The sequence below is a fragment of the Mesocricetus auratus genome, unplaced genomic scaffold, assembly GCF_017639785.1.
Source record: "Mesocricetus auratus isolate SY011 unplaced genomic scaffold, BCM_Maur_2.0 Super-Scaffold_100707, whole genome shotgun sequence".
Lineage (NCBI taxonomy): Eukaryota > Metazoa > Chordata > Mammalia > Rodentia > Cricetidae > Mesocricetus > Mesocricetus auratus.
In genome coordinates, this window is record NW_024429269.1 from 10,821,670 (window position 1) to 10,842,627 (window position 20,958).

A 20,958-nucleotide genomic window follows, 5' to 3' on the forward strand; every position below is an offset into this window, starting at 1 on the left:
TATAAGTATATTTGTTTATATATAAAAAGATATAGGAACTAATATAGCTTATATGTGTATATTATAACATGGATACATAATATTCACCTATAAACATGTATTTTTATATATATATGTACATGTTAATTACTGCGATATCCTGCAAGGCTTAAGTCCTGGAACCCTGACTAGAGGTGGTGAGGATATGAAGGACAGACACACAGACACGTTTGTGAGGTACAGTAAGCACACAGGGTTAATTAGTCTCAGGAGGAAGTCTCTGTGGGTGACAGTCTCAGGCAGTAAGCATTAGGGAAGGAAATTGAAGCTGTTTGTCTTTGCACACACTGACCAATCACTCTGACTCTCCAGGAAAGCTTTGCCACCTCCTTCAGTCTGGCCCACGGAAGTTGTTACCAGTGGGACAATATATCAATTGCCCCATTGGTCCAAGGCCTTGGAGCCCATATACACCCACGTGAACAATACACATTCACTTAGGTCTTCCTCTGCTCCCCATAGATTACAAGTTTTTTTTTTTTTTTTTTTTTTTTTGGTTTTTCGAGACAGGGTTTCTCTGTGGCTTTGGAGGCTGTCCTGGAACTATCTCTTATAGACCAGGCTGGTCTCGAACTCACAGAGATCCGCCTGCCTCTGCCTCCCGAGTGCTGGGATTAAAGGTGTGCGCCACCAACGCCCGGCTAGATTACAAGTTTTAAGGTTATATACGGTAATTCCATGAATATATGCATATCTTTAAAGCTACTATAATCAAATTTGCACTTGACTTTCCTGTTATCTAAGATCTAGCAAAAAAATGGGAAAGAGGGCTTTTGAGATAGGGTCTCAAGTAGCCCAGGCTGGCCACAAACTTGTTATATAGTTAAGGATGGCCTTGAATTCCTGATCTCCACCTCCTTTATTCTGAGATCACTGGCATGTACCACCATACCTGATATAGCATTTTTTTTCCAAGACAGGGTAACCCTGGCTATCCTGGAACTTGTTCAGTAGACCAAGCTGGCCTTGAACTCAGAGATTGCCCTGCCTCTGACTCCTGAGTGCTGGGATTAAAGGAACGAGGTACCACCTTCTGGTGCACCTTTTTTTTTTTAATTGGCAGGTTCCATATAAAGGAATGGGTACCTATCTAGATAACAAATAGAAAATAAGACATATTTTAGGTTGCAAATGAAATCTTGAAAGTTCCTTCATGATAAGAAATATAGTAGGGGACTGATGGCTCTGGTTAAGAGTACCTCTTGACCTAGTAAGAAGACCTGGGTTTGATTCCTGATACCTACATGGTGGCTTCAGGATGTGATGTCCTCTTCTAGCCTCCGAGAGCACCAGGCACACACACAGTGCACAGACACACACACACAGTGCACAGACACACACACAGTGCACACACACAGTGCAGACACACTCACAGTGCACAGACACACACACAGTGCACAGACACACAGTGCAGACACACACACAGTGCGCACACACAGTGCAGACACACTCACAGTGCACAGACACACACACAGTGCACAGACACACAGTGCAGACACACACAGTGCACACACACAGTGCACAGATACACTCACAGTGCACAGACACACACACAATGCACAGACACACAGTGCACAGACACACACACAGTGCACACACACAGTGCACACACACAGTGCGCAGACACACTCACAGTGCACACACACAGTGCACAAACACAGTGCACAGACACATTCACAGTGCACAGACACACACACAATGCAGACACACAGTGCACAGACACACACACAGTGCAGACACACTCACAGTGCACAGACACACTCACAGTGCACAGACACACACACAGTGCACAGACACGCACACAGTGCACACACACAGTGCATAGACACACTCACAGTGCACAGACACACACAGTGCACACACACAGTGCACAGACACACTCACAGTGCACAGACACAGTGCAGAAACACACACACTGCACACACACACAATGCACAGACACAGTGCACAGACACACACAATGCACAGACACAGTGCACAGACACACACAGTGCACACACAGTGCACAGACACACACAAAAGCAAAACACCACATATATAAAATAAAATAATAATTTAAAAATTTAAGAAAGAAAATAGTAGGACACTATACTTTTGATTAAAACAAATAAACATTCATATTTTAAAATGTTAAGCCAAGATAAAAACTACATGAGGGTGAATCTAGAACTCACACGGCAGGACATGTTGACTAAATGCCCTGCCTAGATCCCTCCTATTAGGTCAGTCTACACCACAAATGGACTGATGTGTATCTCTTTAGATAGACTCCAAAGTTGGCATGCTCATTTCCTATGTCACAGCTGTCTGTTAACATGTCCTAAGCAAACCTACCTTTCTGTTAGGCGGGAGGCTATCATTTCACAACAGAAACATACTCAAGCAAGAATATCCACCCTGGCTTGAAGCAAAGGAGGTCAGGGTGAAGGGAACACATGGCTTGAGTGATTTGAAAGACTAGCGATGACACCAGGAGGCGAGGCTGAGCTAGAAGGAGCATGTGAGTGAGCTCCAGGCCGGGCGACTGTGCCGGTGAGGGACAGGGAGGGACCCTGAATGCACAACAGGAACAAAGGGGCAGGGTGGCCCTGGAACCCCGCTGAGGGAGACCTGTCTAAGGAAAGAGAGGGGGAGAGAAAGGAAGGACAGACAGAAAGACAGGTAAGCAGGCAACTGAAAACAAAACAAAACGTCATGGGTCCAACTGAAGCTCCTAGCCCAAACTAACACAAGACAGTAGGGTCCGGGGAGTGAGCTGATTCCAGGCGCTAACCACACCTGAGAGACGTTTAGTGAAGAGGGCCCTTTGGTCTTTCTCTCAGTAAGAAATGAAAAGCAATCAGAAAATGAGGCCAGGGACATGTCCATACTTCCTTCACATTTTTAGAAACCATGTGTATGTACTTCAGGTTTTAAAGGTTCTGGTAAGGTGCTATGTTTGTTTAAAAGTTCAAAACAAGAATTCTGTAAAGGTCAGATCTGCAGTCAATACAAGAAAGAATTTTTAGAACTCCTTACAAAATGAAACAAACAAAATCAAGCAAATAAAAAGTGGATTCAGTGCAGAAACCAAATGATTCCCTATTAAAGACACTAGGAAAGAGAGCCCCATGCTGATGTAGGGACAGGGAACAATTGGCCCCTGCTCAAGTAACACATGTCCTAGGGCTTATCTATTCTAAAATGCTTCACTTCTTTCCAGGAAACAGATTATGTATGGAGACAATGGCATCTTTAGAGCTCTTACTCACAATAGAAAGTTTAACACTAATACCAAAATTGAGGCAGAAAAAAGAGGAAAGAGGAAAAAAAGCACAGATTGGAATTTCTACAACGTAAGAATCTTAACAATGGCAGCATACTGGCTTTAACCACATGAGCAATAAGAAAAATACCTTGGGTGGTGGTGGCACACACCTTTAATTCCAGCACTCAGGAGGCAGAGGCAGGTGGATCCCTGTGAGTTCAAGGCCAACCTGGTCTACAGATCGAATTCCAGGACAGGCTCCAAAGCTAAACAAACCCTGCCTCAATGCCACCCCCTCCCAAAAAAAAGATGAGGAGGAGAAGAAAAATATCTTAAGAGAACTTTTACAATGGTCCACATTAACCTTAACATATAAGATAATTGGCATGAAAGGCACAGATTGATACAAACCATCATGAACTCACTTTTCTAATACCAATATAAATTACAAAAACACTACATTCACAGAGTTTTATTGAATTTCACCCTTACCAGTTATAACCCACAGCAAAAGATGATTCAATTACAGGAGCAATGAGTTTTGCAGCTGTCATGATGTATTTTTCTGCCATGGCTTTCCTATAAACACAAACAAAAAAGTTATATTTAGATGTGACATGAAAGTAACTTATATTTAATGCTCAAAATAAATAATAAGATTATCTATCAAAGCTAACATACCACAGAAGCTTACTAGAGACTAGATAGCCACATAAGAAATGTGTTTATAAAGGCTAGGAGTAAGCAGGGCATGCCTTCTGGCACTGAAGAGGCAAACAAGGCGGGTGGATCTGAGTTCAAGGCTAGCCTGGTCTACATAGCAAGTTCCAGGACAGCCTACACTATAATGAGATACCACCCCATCTCTAAAAACAAAAACAGATAAGCAAAAAATCACACCTCAAAACAAAAACTAAAACCAAAAGTAAACCATAAAGAAAGAAAAGTCTAGGAGTGTTTGTACATATAATCCTAGCACAAGAGAAGTGGAGGCAGGAGGATCATGAGTTTAGGGTCAGCCAGTCACAAGCTTCTCTGGATTACACAGTAAAACCCTGTCTCCTCAAACAAGGGCTAGGGATGTGGCTTAAGTGTTAAGAGCACTTGCCCAGCATGACTAAGCCTGCTTCAATCCCAGCACTGCCACTCCCAATACAGAGAAACATGTCACTAAGTCAGGCTGAAAACAACTAGCACACACGCCTGGCAATGTGAGTGCCTCCTGGGACACCAGTGAGCCTTTCCTTTCCTGTTTGATGATGCCTTCTGACAGGGTAAAGACACAATGAAACATAGAGAAGCTCTGCAACTACATTTACATAACCTACCTTCACACAGGAAAGTGGGATGTAAACAGCCATTGAAGAAATGGTCTATGGGACTGGGTAGACGGCTTAGTGGGCCCAAGTGTTTGCTTAGCAAGCTAGAGGACCTGAGCTGAGTTCCCTGTCACCTGTGTAAAAAGCCAAGTGGCATGTGCCTGCAATCCCAGCACTGGGATGCAGAGACATGAGGATCCTAGGGGCTCAATGAGCAGTCACTTTTCTGAAAAGCAATCAGAAAATTAGGCCAGGGACATGTCCATACTTCCTTCATGTTTTTAGAAACCATGTGTATGTACTTCAGGTTTTAAAGGTTCTGGTAAGGTGCTATGTTTGTTTAAAAGTTCACTGGAATCAATGAATAAGGCCTGATAAAGTAGGCTTGTAATCCCAGTTTGAGGCAAGAGGATCACAAATTCAAAGTGAGCCTGGGTTACTGAGTAAACTCAAGGGTAGGTCAGGCAACTTAGTGAGCCTACCTCAAAATAAAAAGCAAAGAAAGGACTAGAGACATTGCCAGTGGTGGAGCAGGGGCCTGGGTTTATTTAACCTTCTACTATTAAACACCCAACTTAATAAGGATAAGTGGGTCAGCAGGAGGACCAAGATTAAAGGAGAAAAAAGCATCCACAAAACAGAGGATAGTGTGACAGGTAAGCTCAGGACAAGTTTCCTAAGAACTAAGGAGAAGGCAGTCAGTTTCTAACTACAGCCAAATTAGTTAGAGGCCAAAATGTTACCTTTCACGCTCCATTTGCCTAAGATGGTCATTTTTTATAGCTTCAATCAGTAAGTTAGTATGGGGATCATCCTAGGAAAAGAAAATTGAAAAGGAAGTCAGAAATAAAAATTAAAAACATAAGATTTTTAGTAAAAACCCCAACAGCTAGTTTTATAAAATAGTGTGTAATCTATTTTCCTTACACAGAGCAGAACTTGGTTCTTTTGTTTTTATGACTGCCTATCACACTCTCCATGGAGCTAATATATACTCTGAGTAGCAGGTACAAGAGTCAGGCCAGAAAGAATTAAAACGAATACACAAAGCTATGGTTGCTATTATAAATAAGTGGTACTACAGACTGTAAACTCAAATTCAAGTGTGTTCCTGGCTATCCACTGCTTAGTGTAATCCGTGGAACTCCCTGTTGAGAATGCTGAGCCAGTGGTACAGCAACAGCCAGAGCGTGAAAGGCTTTAATTGCCAGCAACACCTAAATAAACAACACTGTTTCATTTTGTGTTAAAACAACACACGTGTGTGTGTGTGTGTGTGTGTGTGTGTGTGTGTGTGTGTGTACATATTTAGAGAGCAGGAGAGAATATGAAAATGTACTGTTAAGTATGGTGGGCTATACCTGTGATCCAAAAACTGGAAAGGTTGAGACTGGAGGATTCAGAGTTTTAAGGCCAGCAAAGACTATAGGATGAGACTACAGCCAAATTTAAGAGATCCTCAAAAAATAAACAATGACGTTCAACTCTATAAGGCTGAAAAACATAGCACTTTAACCTATAAACAAAGGCCATGCCATATAGTTTGACTTAGTGTAATAGAATGTTAAAGCTTCGTGCATGAAAATTTGGAAAATGTTTTCAAAGTAGTAAGAAAAAAGAGGAGGAAAAGGAGAAGGAAGAGGAAGAAACAATAACATTCAATTGCCTAGAATTTTGGTGTATTTTCTCCCAGTTACCATGTGTAAAATATGGACCAGTAACTCTTCGCTTAACATTATATAATATCCCCTTGGGTCTTTAAAAAAAAAGACTTTCAGAGGCTGAGGGTGTAGAGGCTGTGGCTAAGTTGGTAGAACGTTTGCCTGTGATCCATGAAGCCCTGAGTTCAAGCCCCAAGACTATAAAACTGGGTGTAGTGACACACGCCTGTCATCATAGCATTCAGGAAGTGAAGGCAGGAATGTCAGAAGTTCAATATCGTCCTAAGATACCTAGCAAATCTGAGACCAGCTTGGACTAGTGAGATCCTATGTCAACCCAAGCAACCAGAGAACTGGAGGTCCCATGATAGATGGACAGTGTAGCTCAGGGCAGAGGTCCCATGATGGATGGATGGTCTAGCTCGGGGCAGAGTGTGTGCAAAGCCTAGGTTCCACCCTCAGAACTGCTGCTCCAGTTTGCTTCTCACTGCTCTGATAAAAACACTGACCAAGCCGGGCGGTGGTGGCGCACGCCTTTAATCCCAGCACTCGGGAGGCAGAGGCAGGCGAATCTCTGTGAGTTCGAGGCCGGGCTGGACTGATAGCCTCCGAAACAATACAGAGAAACCCTGTCTCGTAAAAAACAAAACAAAACAAAAAAACACCGTAGGACCCTCAGGCAGCAGCCTGGTGTCAAGGGACAGAAGCAGATGTGAGCCCTCCCACACCAAACCTTAATCAAGAAAATGCCCACAGACCCACCCACAGGCCAACCTGATGGAAGCAATTCCTTAACTGAGGGCCCTTCTTCCCAGTGTCACTAGTTGTGCCAAGTTGACAAAAACTAACCAGAAAAACAAAAGTCCACAGTCACATGGTCAAGGTGTAGTCAAATCTTATTTTTAATGGTTCTTTTTTTAAAGAGCTTTGACTAAAATTGTGCATTCTGGTTTTTTTGTTTTTATTTTATTTTATTAAAATTTTAATTTATATTACACACCAACCACAGTTTCCCTTCCCTCCTCTCCTCCTTTCTCCTCCCCCACCTCCTGTCTACCACTCTGCCCCCATCCACTCCTCTTCGATTCAGAATGGGGCAGGCCTCCTATGGGAGTCAACAAAGCACAGCACATCAAGTTGAGGCAGGACCAAGCTCCCTGCCCTCCCCACCCATCACAGCTGGGTGTGGCATTCCAGAATGGGGAATAAGTTCCCAAAAGCCAGCTCGTGTGTCAGGGACAGGTTCTGATCCCACTGCTAGGAGCCATACAATAAACAGCCTGTCACAACTGTCACCCACATGTGCAGTCTGTTTTAACCATAACCTCTAACTCCATATCAAGTCCCAGGCTCAACTCAATGGAAATAGCAAATGAAATGTTATCAACTGCCTGTTAAGAAATTTAAGACATTTCAATTTGCTCATTTCCAGAACCAGAAAGGCAGATAAGCAAGAGATGCCATGTAACTGTCATTTTAATACTCACACTTGGGGAGATATATTTATCTTCTTCATCAATTTCTAATGGAACAGCAATTAATTTTTGGAATGCCTTCTTCATTTTTTCTCGATCTCCAATGGCAAAACAACTGAGAATTAGGTTGAAGCCTGCCTTCAGATTCGGGGCCATACTCATGATGTGCTCGAATGAATTAATGGCATCTGAATATTGACCAGTTTTTATAAATGTAATCCCAATGTTCTGCATTATTTTAATTCTAAACAGAGAGAAACACAGGTTAGCCTGAAAAGTCTGAACTCCTAATATGACAGACAAGTTGTTGCACTTCTCTTTCTTCTTTCTCATTTTACTTTTACTTTTAAAGCTTTAAAGTGTAACCGATAATAACATTTGATGATTACTGCCGCATTCACACTTGTGGGACAATAAGTACATATTGAAGTCATTTCTATCACCTGAAAAGGAAACCTGTGAACAGTTGTTTCCCATCCTTGACTAATCTACTCTCTGCCTCTCTGCCTCTTCTAGCTGTTGTCTATAAACAGAAGCATATGAAGTGTCAGGCACCATCCCCCTAACACAGCCCTCTATACTGAGGTGTTGGTGCTTTACTCCTTAAAAACAACAACAACAATACTAAATAGTATTATTCTATGGCATAGATACACATTATTTTATTTTATTTTTTGAGACAGGGTCACACTGTGTAGCCCTGTCTGATTTGGTGGCTTGGGACTCTATGTAGACCAGGCTGGCCTCAAACTTCTAGAGATCTGACTGCCTCTGCTTCTGAGCACTGGAATTAAAGATGTGTGCCACAGTACCTGGCCTTTCTAAATTTTCTTATCTACTGCCTACATGGTAGAAATTTGGGTTACTTCCATGTTTTTGATACTATAATTAATGCTACTATGAACAAGCCTTTGACATAATGTAAATTTTCACTTCTTCTAGGTCTATACCTAGGAATAGAATTATTGCCTCTTAAGATACTGCCTGCCTTGAAAAGTAGCTGTATCCTTTATATAGAAAAACAAAAGTCCAAGATAGCCAAAGCAACCCTGTACAATGAAGGAACTTCCGGAGGCATCCCTATCCTTGACTTCAAACTCTATTATAGAGCTATAGTTCTGAAAACAGCTTGGTATTGGCATAAAAACAGACAGGTAGACCAATGGAATCAAATTGAAAACCCTGATATTAACCCACACACCTGTGAACACCTGATTTTGGACAAAGAAGTTAAAACTATACAATGGAAAAAAGAAAGCATCTTCAACAAATGGTGCTGGCATAACTGGATGCTGGCATGTAGAAGAATGGGATCGATCCATGTCTATCACCATGCACAAAACTTACCAAATGGATCAAAGACCTCAACATAAATCCAGCCACACTAAACCTCTTAGAAGAGAAAGTGGGTGGTACCCTTGAACGAATTGGTAACAGAGACTGCTTTCTGAACATAACACCAGTAGCAGAGACATTGAGATTGACTATTAATAAATGGGACCTTCTGAAACTGAGAAGCTTCTGCAAGGCAAAGGACACAGTCAACAAGACAACACAGCAGCCTACAGAATGGAAAAAGATCTTCACCAACCCCACATCTGACAGAGGGCTGATCTCCAAAGTTTACAAAGAACTCTAAAAGTTAGTCTCCCAAGTACAAAATAATCCAATTAAAAGGGGGTTACAGAACTAAATAGAGAATTCCTAATAGAGGAGTTCAAAATGGCCAATAGACACTTAAGAAAGTGTTCAACATCCTTAGCCATCAGGGAACTGCAAATCAAAACAACTCTGAGATACCATCTTACTCCTGTCAGAATGGCTAAAATCAAAAACATCAGTAACAGTTTATGCTGGAGAGTATGTGAAGAAAAGGGAACATTCCTCCACTGCTGGTGGGAGTGCCAACTTGTACAGTCACTTTGGAAATCAGTATGGAGATTCCTCAGGAAAATGGGAATCAGTCCACCATAAGATCCAGCAATTCCACTCCTAGGCATATACCAAAAAGATGCACATTCATGCAACAAGGACATATGTTCAACTATGTTCATAGCAGCCTTATTTGTAATAGGCAGAACCTGGAAGCAACCTAGATACCCCTCAACTTAAGAATGGATAGAGAAAACGTGGTTCATCTACACAATGGAGTACTACTCAGTGGAAAAAAATAATGGAATCTTGAAATTCACAGGCAAATGGACGGCACTAGAAGAAACCATCCTGAGTGAGGTAACCCAGTCACAAAAAGACAAACATGGTATGTACTCACTCACATATGGATTTTAGACTTGGAGCAGGGGATTGCTAGCCTACAGTCCACACCATCAGAGAGGCTGGGAAACAGTGAGGACCCTAAGAGAGACATACATGGTACCCCAAAGAAGAGGAAGGGGACAGGTCTTCTGAGGGAGAATGGGAGGAGGGGAGAGGGAGCTGGGAGAAAGAGACGGGGAGAAGAGGAAAATGGGGGAAGTTTTGAGTTGGGGGAAGAATAGAGGAGAGCAGGATGAGAGATACCATAAAAGAGGGAGCCACTATAGGTTTGAGGAGAGATCTGTCACTAGCGAGATTTCCAGAGATCTACAAGGATGACACCAACTGGCAATCTAAGCAATAGTGGAGAGGCTACCTTAAATGCCCTTCCCATATAGTGAGATTATATGCCATCCTCAAGCCTTCATCCAGTAGCTGATGGAAGCAGAGACAGACACCCACAGCTAAACATTGAACTGAACTCCTGGAACCCAGTTGCAGAGAGGGAGGAATGATGAGCAAAAGGGTCAAGCCCATAGAAGCAGCTGACCTAAACAAGGGGGAGCTCATGGACCCCAGACTGATGGCTGAGAGGCCAGCATGGGAATGACTCAGACCCCTGGGATATGGATGTCAGTGAGGAGGCCTGGGCAATCTATGGAGTCTCTGATAGTGGATCAGTATTTATCCCTGGTGTAAAAATTGACTCTGGGAGCCCATTCCATGTGGAGGGATGTGCTCTCGGCCTGGACACATGGGGGAGGGCCTGGGTCCTGCCCCGGGTGATATAACAAACTTTGGGGATCCCCCATGGAGTGCCTCACCCTCCCTGGGGAGCAGAGGGAAGGTGGGATGTGGACTGGTGGGGGGCGGGGGAGGAGGGGAGGGAGAGGGAGCAGGGATTGACATATGAAACAGGCTTGTTTCTAATTTAAATAAAAAATTAAAAATGGAAAATGTAAAAAAAAAGAAAGAAGAAAGAAAAGAAGCTGTACCATTTCACATACCCAATGCTGAGATTTCTAAAGTCTCAGCATCTGCATCAATACCTGTCACTGTCTTTTTGGGTCATTCTAGTGGATGTGACCCTGCCTATTCCCACATATACTGGAACACAATGCCATTGCCTATCCATAACTAGCTGACTGGATCAGGATCACTCATTCTGTGGAGTTCTTTTTGTCTAGAACGTAACCTACCTCAAGTCCCTGGTAGTTACTGCCTCAGATAAATTCCTATAGTACCCACTGCCTCAGTTATTATTAAGAATGTAATGAATGGCCCTAAATTAAAATTTCCAGAAATGGGTTAAAGGTGCTTCTAGAGCAGTGATTCTCAACCTGTGAGTCACCACCCCCACAGCTGGCATATCAGATACCCTGCATGCCAGAACTTTACATTATGATTCACAACAGTTGCAAAATTCGTTATGATATAGCAATGAAATAGTTTATGGTTGGGGACTGTTGGGGAAGTCCTGTGCATTTGTCAATAAAGACTGTCTGGCCAATAGGAATCTAGACAGGTGGGGCTAGGAATCCAGGAGGATTCTGGGAAGGAGAAACACAGGAGAGTCGACATGTAACGCCATGGGGGTAGGAAGCCCGGAACTATTCTCTGGCAAGAAACATACTTAGATTAACAATTATGGGGTAACTACTTAAGTCAGAGCTAGCCAGTAAGAAACAAGCAAGGCCAACAGCTTCATAATTAATATAGCCTCCTGTGTGCTTATTTGGGACCGATGCAGCTCTAGAACCAGGCTGGCGGGAAGGCTTCCCTCAAAGAAAAAGCTTCTCTTTACAGGGGACACTACAACATGAGAAACTGTACCGAAGGGTTGCAGTATTAGGAAGGCTGAGAGCCACTGTTCTAGAGCATTCTGTAAGTTTAGTGACACTTGCTAAAAAGTAGCATCTACAAATAAGGGACTATCATCTATGAAATGTCCCCTATGCCTAGGGAGCATTAAACCAATAAATATACTGTTTCTGTTCTTGAATGCTGGAGTAGAAGATATCCCGACTTCTCCACCTTATATTCCACAGTAACCTCTTTTAGCCTTACTCTCAGACAGCAGGAAGAGTGTGCACAGTAGTGTGTTTGACTCTCAGACAGCAGGAAGAGAGTGCACAGTAGTGTGTTTGACTCTCAGACAGCAGGAAGAGAGTGCACAGTAGTGTGTTTGACTGTCATGACTGCTGTATATATGACTGTACTGGCATTAAGCTGTAGGATGTTACTAATAGCCTGCACGGTTAGTTAGTTTTATTTTTCTTGATCATACACTATTTCTTTAATCTTTAATTTGCCAACGTGCGATATATGCAAATAGTTCCAAGTGAGCAGAACACAACACTACATCTAAAACATGAATCTAATACCTCCCATCTACAATAACATCAAATCACAAGTCATTTTGTCTCTGAAAAGACACTTACCAGGTTCCACACCTACCTCATTTCCTTATGGACACTTGGGATCTGATCTAAGGCCATTCGGTAGAACTTAATGGCTTTGGAATAATTCCTCTGCTTTAAATAAATGTTTCCCATATTCACTTTCAGTCTCCCTAATTAAAAACAAAGAGTGTAAAACATTCTCATGTTTGTACTTTTCCTATGGTATTTTAGAGAATCTTAGTTTATATTCTCTAAAGCTTTTGTTTTAAGTTAGGAAGCTTTACATGTTTTTAAATGTTATTGTGTGCAGATACAAGTGTCACACACACGTGGAGGTCAGAGGAAAACTCATGGGAGTCGTTCTCCTGGCTCTTTCCAGGATCTGGAGACTAAACTCAGACATAGATACAAGTGTTATCTACCCACTGAGCAACGGCACTGGCCAACCAGAAGTTTTAAAAATAAAATTCTAAATCAAAACAGTGCACCATTGTCATATATCCACAAACTTATCTATGAGAAATGGAACTTAACGTGGATAGGTTTCTTGAAAATATGGCTAGACAACTGTTTTTATTACAAGATTGAAGTGCACTATGCTAAGAAAAACATGAGACAGGAGAAACAGTTCAATGGTAAAAGCTCTTGCTGTGCAAGCCTGAGGAGCTGATTCCATCTTGGAATGTATAGTTGAAGAAAAGAACAGGTTTCCTGGGAGCTGTCTTCTGGCTCCACACATACACTATAACATTCATGTATTTATACATGTATGTATGTATGTATGTATGTATGTATGTATGTGTGTGTGTGTGTAGAATGGAAGAAAAGGTTTCCTGAGAGCTGTCCTCTGGGTCCACACAAATACCATAACATTCATGTATTTATTTAAATATATATACATACACACACACACACACCATACACATCTTAAAACACAATGTAAGACATTTGCAAATTACTCAATAATGGTTCATAATTTAAATGTTATTAAAGGAAATAATACTCTAATAAACCTTAATATCACAATAAAACTACACAATATAAATACATATTTGTCTCTTGGGAACATAGTCACATAATAAAATAAATGTTCCATATGGTTGGCATGGCTCCTTCTTCCTATGATGATGCAATTTTTTTTCAAGACAGGGTCCTGGCGCTCCCTGTGTAGACTAGGTGATCTTGAACTCCAGTGCTGGGATTAAAGGCGTACACTACCTCACCCAGCTTAGAATATATCTTTTGTTTAGTACTAGGCAGTTTATTTCACACCAACTGCATTTATTCATATATATGTACAGTTTTCATGTCATATCTTTATGCAGGACACTACATCATAAATGTAAGTTTACTTGAAGCATAGATCATTTTATTATAAGAAAACAAAGTGAGGGAATATAATTAACACTGCAAAAGAACTACATTTGTGTGAAATATTGATCATAGACACCTACCTGCATTGCTAAACATCTTGTTTTTCACTATAACTTGGTAAGTGTTTAGTGCTTCTGCATACATTTCATTAGCTGAATATTGACTGGCCAAGTTGAAGAGAACCTAGGAAAGAAACATTATAAAAAGCCACATAATGGCCATTCTAGGCTCCATTCACTTGCAGTCATTCTAGAGGTTAAAACACTTGAACAAAGCTATGTCTTAAGACACCCAGCCAAGCATGTAACGCTACCTTGCAGTACATGTAAATAGAACACAGATAATGTAGGGCTGTCCTCTAAACTTCACTTAATTTTCTTTGTGTTCTCATTTTAATTTGAGTAAGTACTTAACCATTCAGTAATTTTAGGAAGACCCACAAAGAATAAATGTGCTTTGCAAATGCTACTGGTAGGAAACGAAATAATCAAGAAGAGGACTATTAGCCGGGCGTTGGTGGCGCACGCCTTTAATCCCAGCACTCGGGAGGCAGAGGCAGGTGGATCTCTGTGAGTTCGAGGCCAACCTGGTCTATAAAGTGAGTTCCAGGACAGCCTCCAAAGCCATAGAGAAACCCTGTCTCGAAAAACCAAGAAAAAAAAAAAAAAGAGGACTATTTAGTTCTCCTTGCAAGTAGAAATGAAACATTATATAGAAATAGATTAAACCCTAAAGCACATCAGAAAAGGATTTGTGCAACAAAAGTTTTTTCTGAGACAGGTCTTACTATGTAGCCCAGGCTGTCCTAGAACTCTCTATGTAGACTAGGCTGGTCTCCAGCTCACAGAGATCTAATATTTTAACATTTCAGGTGCTTCCTTTTTCATTTATTTGACATATAGGGCTGAGTTCACTAAAAATACACTCTTTTAAATAGTGTAAATATCAAGGAAGAATCTTTTCAGTATTATAGACATTTTGTTAGAAATTAAAGACACTGACTTTCCCCACTAGACTTTTCCCCACATATTTACTGACTCAAAAATCTACATTAGCACCTCATTAAGATAACCCTGGGCATAGCATAAATATTAAGAATGTTTGAAAAATAGAGGCAGAAGAATGTGGGCTTACAATTGAGGGCTAGGAATGTAGCTCATGATGAGGCACTTATGTGGTATGCATGAGGCCCTAGGTTCCATTTCCATCACAAAAAATTAACTGAATAACTAATTAAATAAAGGAAATCTGTTTTATTTCCCCCAGAGACAGGTTTTCTCTGTGTAATAGCCCCGGCTGTCTTGGAACTTGTTCTGTAGACCAGCCTGGCCTCAAACTCAGAGATCCACTTGCTTCTGCCTTCTGAATGCTAGGATTAAAGGTATGAGTCACTGTTGCCAAGCTAAACAAAAGAAATCTTGTGTAGACCAAAAACAAGAGTGTCTTATGATCTAACTATACTAGCCTAAACCTGGATACAGGAGAAAGAATTGAATTAAAACAAGGCAAAACCAAAAAGAGCATGAGAAGCAATGGAAAGGAAGGGACTAGTCAATGGGTACCAAGTTGGTTAGAGTAAGAAGTGATGGTGTATCTGGGCATGATGGTGCATGTGAGAGCCTGAGGCAGGAGGATTAGAAATTTGAGGTCAGCCTAGGCTATGTAGTAAGAATGTTTCTCAACAAAAAAAAGTTGTGGTGTGTTATTTTATACTAAGGGAACCATAAATAATGGTAATATATTATGTATTTTTAAAAGTAAGAAAAAAGGAATTTGAATGTTCTTACAATAAATGACCAATGTTTGAAGAGACAGATATACTTACCGATTTAAGCATCATTTCTCAATATCACATGGAACCTGCAGTGGTTTACACAAGAATGGTCCTTATATATTTGAATGTTTTGTTGACAAAACATTTAGGAACTGTGTAGGAAGGATTAGGGGGTGTGGCTTTGTTGGAAGAGGCATATCTCTGGGGGGGTAGGTTTTGAGGTTTAAAAAGCTCACATCATTCACAGCTTTCTCTCTCTCTGCTATGGTTTGCTGTCCCAACATGCTAACTTTCAGCTGCTTCTCCAGCTCCACACCTATCTGCCCGCTGGTGTGCTCCCGCTATGATGGTCATGAACTCACCCTCTGAAACTGTGAGCTTTCTTTTCTAAGTTGCCCTATAAGTCTGAAAACATTTTATGATTTTGTGAAAAAAAACTTTTCCTAAATGCTATAAGAGGGCTAGGGACAGAGCACTTTACTGGCAAATACAATGTCCTGGGTTTGATCCTATCACTGTTGAAAGAAACAAAAAACAAAACAGACAAAAATGGAGAGACTTGGAATGGAGAGATTCTGGTAAATACATAATACTCATCAGGCACATCAACACTTACGGAGTATGTTAAATCCAAGTTGATATTTTCTGGAGTTGTAACTTGTTCTCGTTGCCTCACTAGGACTCTCTCTTTTCTTCCTGCATCCTTTGCCTTTTCTAAGGCCTGAAATCAGGTTTATACTTGGTTAAGACAGGGCCATGCATTCACCAATATTTATGCATCTTCATGATACATGATTGAATTCATCTTCCACCTCAGATTCACCTGAACGCCCCTTGGTAGCCTCATATAAAGTTCCCCAGAATATTATTAAAATGGTGCTCTGCAATATAAAACTGTTTTGCTGGAAAATGGTATATTTACTGCAAGTTAACATCATATCACCCCTTCCTGCCACCCTTCAGACATGACACTAAGTGTTTGAGTATTTTAACTCAATCTTAAAAGGAAGCGATTTGGATGGATTTTGTTTGGCTTTGGGGATACTCAAAATTCAGCAAGCTAAAAGATAGCTATGGCCTAATCTTACAAGAAATGAACCAAACTCTAGTCTTCTGCAAGACCAGAAAGTGTTCTTAACCCCTGAGCCATCAGTCCAGGCCAAGATTGACACTGGACTTTTAAAAGTGGAAACAATTTTGATTAGTACTTTCAAAACTCAGCTACCATGACTCACTGATCACATTGTGTGCTATAGAGTACTATTTTCCATTTTTACTGAGACAGGGTCTTACTGTAGCCAATGTGATTGATGAGTCATAGTAGCTAAGTTTTGGAGGTACTACACAGAATTGTTTCCACATTAAAAAAATGTGTCAAAAAGAAAATGTGCACATGCATGTATGTATTTAAAAGTAGATACAGACATTAACACTTATCTCATAATCTGAACTTCCCATTTCCCATTTCCCATGTTTAAGGATGTACCAGGGTTTTTGTTTTGTTTTGTTTCCTGAACTGAACTCCTGGAATCCAGTGACAGAAAGGGAGAACTGATGAGCAAAGGAGTTAAGACTTGGCTGGTTTAACCCACAGAAACAGTTGACCTGAACAAGGGGGAGCCCTTGGACCCCAGATTGATGGCTGTGTGGAAAGCATGGGACTGACCCAGACCCCCTGAATGTGGGTGTCAGTGAGGAGGCCTAGGTAATCTATGGGGCCTTGGGTAGTATTTATCCCTGGCATGCAAATAGACTTTGAGTGCCTATCCTACAATGAGGGATGCTCTCTCAGCCGGGACTCTTGGGGGAGGGCCTAGGCCCTGCCCTGGATGAAATGACAGTCACTGGAGATCTACCATGGCTTCACCCTCCCTGGGGATTGGAGTGGAGACTGGGCGGGGGACTGGGAGGAGGGGAGGGAGAGGGAACTGGGATTGACCTGTGAAACAAGATTGTTTCTAACCTAAATAAAAAAACACACACACACACACACACACACAGAAAAAAAAAAAAGCTTCATGAAATTGCTACCTCATTGCAACATGGAATCTGAGGACATGTTCCTGAGGACGCGGTCGCTCATATTTGGCTCCAGAATAAACTATCTCGTTTATTCCTTTGAAAAAAAAAAGAACTTACCAGTTTTAAGTCTCCACAACTGTTGGCAATACAGCTTTCTTCTACCAGCTCATTTACTTTCTTCTCCAACTGTCTAATCTTCTCTTCTGGACTGTTTAAAAACAAAAACAGTGGGTGTGGTTTAAATCATCGAACCACTAAAATCTATACCACAAGTTACTTTTTAAATTGATGGAGATATGGCTTAGTGGTTAAGAGCACTGCCTGCTCTTCCAGAGGTCCTCAGTTCAATTCCCAGCACCCACATAGTGGCTCACAACCATCTGTAATGAGATCTGTTGTCCTTTTCTGGTGTGCAGACATACATGCAGGCAGAACACTGTATATATAATAAATGAATCTTTAAAAAATATACATGGAATTGCAAAACAAAACAAAAAATCACTATTGTGCTTAGTAATTACATTAGTGAGTTACTCATAATAAATAAGAATTAAAATAAAATGAACATTTATTTAGCACCAAGTATAATAATCACACACTGAACTGAATGTGCCACCCTAACTTCAATTACTTCTCTTAAAACACTTGATGTGAAAACTGTAACATATTTTACTGAAAAATAAACAGGTTTAGAAAGATCAAAAGCTAGCAAGTAATAGAAGCAGGATCTACACCAGGCAGGCACACTGGGCCCTTACAACTGCATCGCTGCTCTAGAAAGAGTGGTTGTCTTTTAGATCTTATGAAAAATGAAAACGTCCCCTATGGCTAGAAAACGAAAGCTCATAAAAGAGATTTAAAATTACTTATGAACATAAGACTGTTAAAAGAAAAAGTCTAACAAGATTAATCAGTTTAAAAATCTTGACTCTTGGGTAACATGTGTGTCTAATGCCAGAGGAAGGCAGATCACTGATTTGGAGGCCACCTTTGTATACACAAAACATTCTATGCCACACAAGGCTACATAGTGAGATCCTGGCTTAAAACACTAAACAAACAAACAAACAAACAAAAAACCTCCAAAATAGCTGACTTGGTTCCTTAAGGATGTAGCCCCTGGTAGGCTCATATCTATGCAGCATAAATTGGACTCAGTGGATTATAAATTTTTTTTAAAAAGAATATTAAGTTGTTGAAAGGTAGTTTAGGATTTATCTAAGAGGAACTGGTGGAGAAGCGAGGAACTGAACATGACAGAATATACTGTATGCATGTATAAAATTCTCAAAGAATTAATAAAAAATTTGTATTAATTAAAAAACTCAACTTTATTAAGAACAAATTATACTGGACCCGTAGACAGATACAGCTCAGTTGCAGATCAATTGCTGGGCATGTGCAAGGCCCTATTCAATTCCTAGCAACACACACACACACACACACACACACACACACACACACACACACACACACACTACACTCACACTAAAAGAAAAGGAAAATAAAGAATTGCCAAAACAGTCACATTTGAAAATATTGTTAATGTTAATTTGCTACCACTTTCTTCCAGGAAAATAGAATAACTCTCTATATGTACACTGATACCTAAATAAAATGCCATTGAAGTCACATCTAGGTGTTGTAAGATATTTGATCACACTGTGTAAAGATGAGTCACTGGGGCCGGGCGTTGGTGGCGCACGCCTTTAATTCCAGCACTTGGGAGGCAGAGGCAGGCGGATCTCTGTGAGTTCGAGGCCAGGCTGGACTGACAGCCTCCAAAACAGAGAAACCCTGTCTCATAAAACCAAAAAAAAAAAAAAAAAAAGATAAGTCACTGTGATTAGTTTAATAAGAAGCTAAATGGCCAATAGCTAAGGCAGGAAGTAGAGCTAAAACTTTCAGAGAGCTCTGGGAAGAAGAAAGGCAAAGTCACCAGCAGAGGGAGCAAGACATGCAGGAGAGGCAAAAGTCACAAGTCATGTGACAACATTGATGACTAGAAATGGGTTAATTCAAGTTATAAGAGCGAGGGGGACAAGCCTAAGCTATAGGTCGAGCTTCTATAATTAATCATAGGTCTCTGTGTCATTTTATAAGATTTTTTTAAAGATGTATTTATTTATTACAAATACAGTGTTCTGCTTACATGCCAGAAGAGGGCACCAGATTGAATTGTAGATGGTCGTGAGCCACCATGCAGTTGCTGGGAATTGAACGCAGACCTCTAAAAGAGCAGTCAGCCCTCTTAACCACTGAGCCATCTCTCCACCCCTCCATGCCATTTTTTTGTGAGCTGGTGACCAGAAGAAAAATCTGCCTACATCCAAATAGATAGCTCTCTTAATTCACTATAAGTGAACTTTAAAAAATACAGGAATAAATATACAGTATAGTTTTATCTATAGATTCCTATTCTGTGGGAGAGCCTGGGACTAAGACTATATTTTCTAGTAGTCTATAAAGAGCTTTAAAATTCAAATTGAGCAACAGCATAACAAATGGAAATTTTATTTTAAAAATGGTGAGGGGATGGAGAGATCAGTGGTTAAGAGTACTAACTGCTCTTCTAGAGGACCAGGGTTCAATTCCCAGCATCTACATGGTAGCTCACAACCATCTGTAACTCCAGTTCTAGGAGATCTGATGTGGTATACAGGTATATATGCAGGCAAAACACTCATATGCATAAAACAAATTTAAAGTTTATGTATGCTCAATTTATCTGAAACACTCCAATAAGTGTCTTTTTTTTTTTTCCCAAAACAGGGTTTCTCTGTGTAGTCCTGGCTGTCTTGAAACTCACTGTATAGGCTGGCCTTGAACTCCTAAGACCGACCTGCCTCTGTTTCCTGAGTGCTAGAATTAAAGGCATGTACTACCACCGTCCAGCTCCAATAAATGTCTTTAAATGTTACTTATAGATTGCTACTAAACTAAAAACATTAATATGAACATTTTAAATAAAATATGTAAGAGAATTTTATGAAGACACTCAAAATAATTTATGCCCTAATAAATACCAATAAAATAAACTTGATATGCAGACACTGTTAGGTATCTGACAAGAGCAGGCTAGCCAGTGCAGACACCAGGCTGGTGTAGAGCACCGCACTCTCCCTCCCAGCTGTTGGCTCAGCCCTGAGTCTGTGATGTATCTGAGGTCAATGAAACACAAAGGCACGTGAGTTTGTGGTAGAGAGCTGCCAAGGTCTTTGTTTTGCTGAAAGGGACTGAAATCATGGGCCTCTCAGTCACTAACCTTTCAGTTACATGTTACTCTGAGCTCTCTCCACTCTCTGGGCATCACACTGACAGCAGGCTCTTGGGAAAAGCCAGAGGGTGGAGGGAAGGCAGTAACTCCAGCCACACCAGAGCTGCCTTCC

General features: G+C 40.9%; 1 protein-coding gene across 4 annotated transcripts in view; it reads right to left on the reverse strand.

Annotated features, from left to right (window-relative positions):
• Ift88 (intraflagellar transport 88) overlaps positions 1 to 20,958 on the reverse strand; it is a 94,294-nt gene that overhangs the window by 59,393 nt on the left and 13,943 nt on the right. For all 4 annotated transcript variants that reach the window (XM_040740628.1, XM_040740629.1, XM_040740630.1 and 1 more), the window contains exons 8-14: positions 17,687 to 17,777; positions 16,164 to 16,268; positions 13,854 to 13,956; positions 12,455 to 12,569; positions 7,754 to 7,985; positions 5,349 to 5,419; positions 3,779 to 3,865 (exon numbers count right to left, since the gene is read on the reverse strand). In XM_040740628.1, the coding sequence (XP_040596562.1) occupies positions 3,779 to 3,865; positions 5,349 to 5,419; positions 7,754 to 7,985; positions 12,455 to 12,569; positions 13,854 to 13,956; positions 16,164 to 16,268; positions 17,687 to 17,777 (804 nt within the window). The remainder of the gene's footprint in view (positions 1 to 3,778; positions 3,866 to 5,348; positions 5,420 to 7,753; positions 7,986 to 12,454; positions 12,570 to 13,853; positions 13,957 to 16,163; positions 16,269 to 17,686; positions 17,778 to 20,958) is intronic.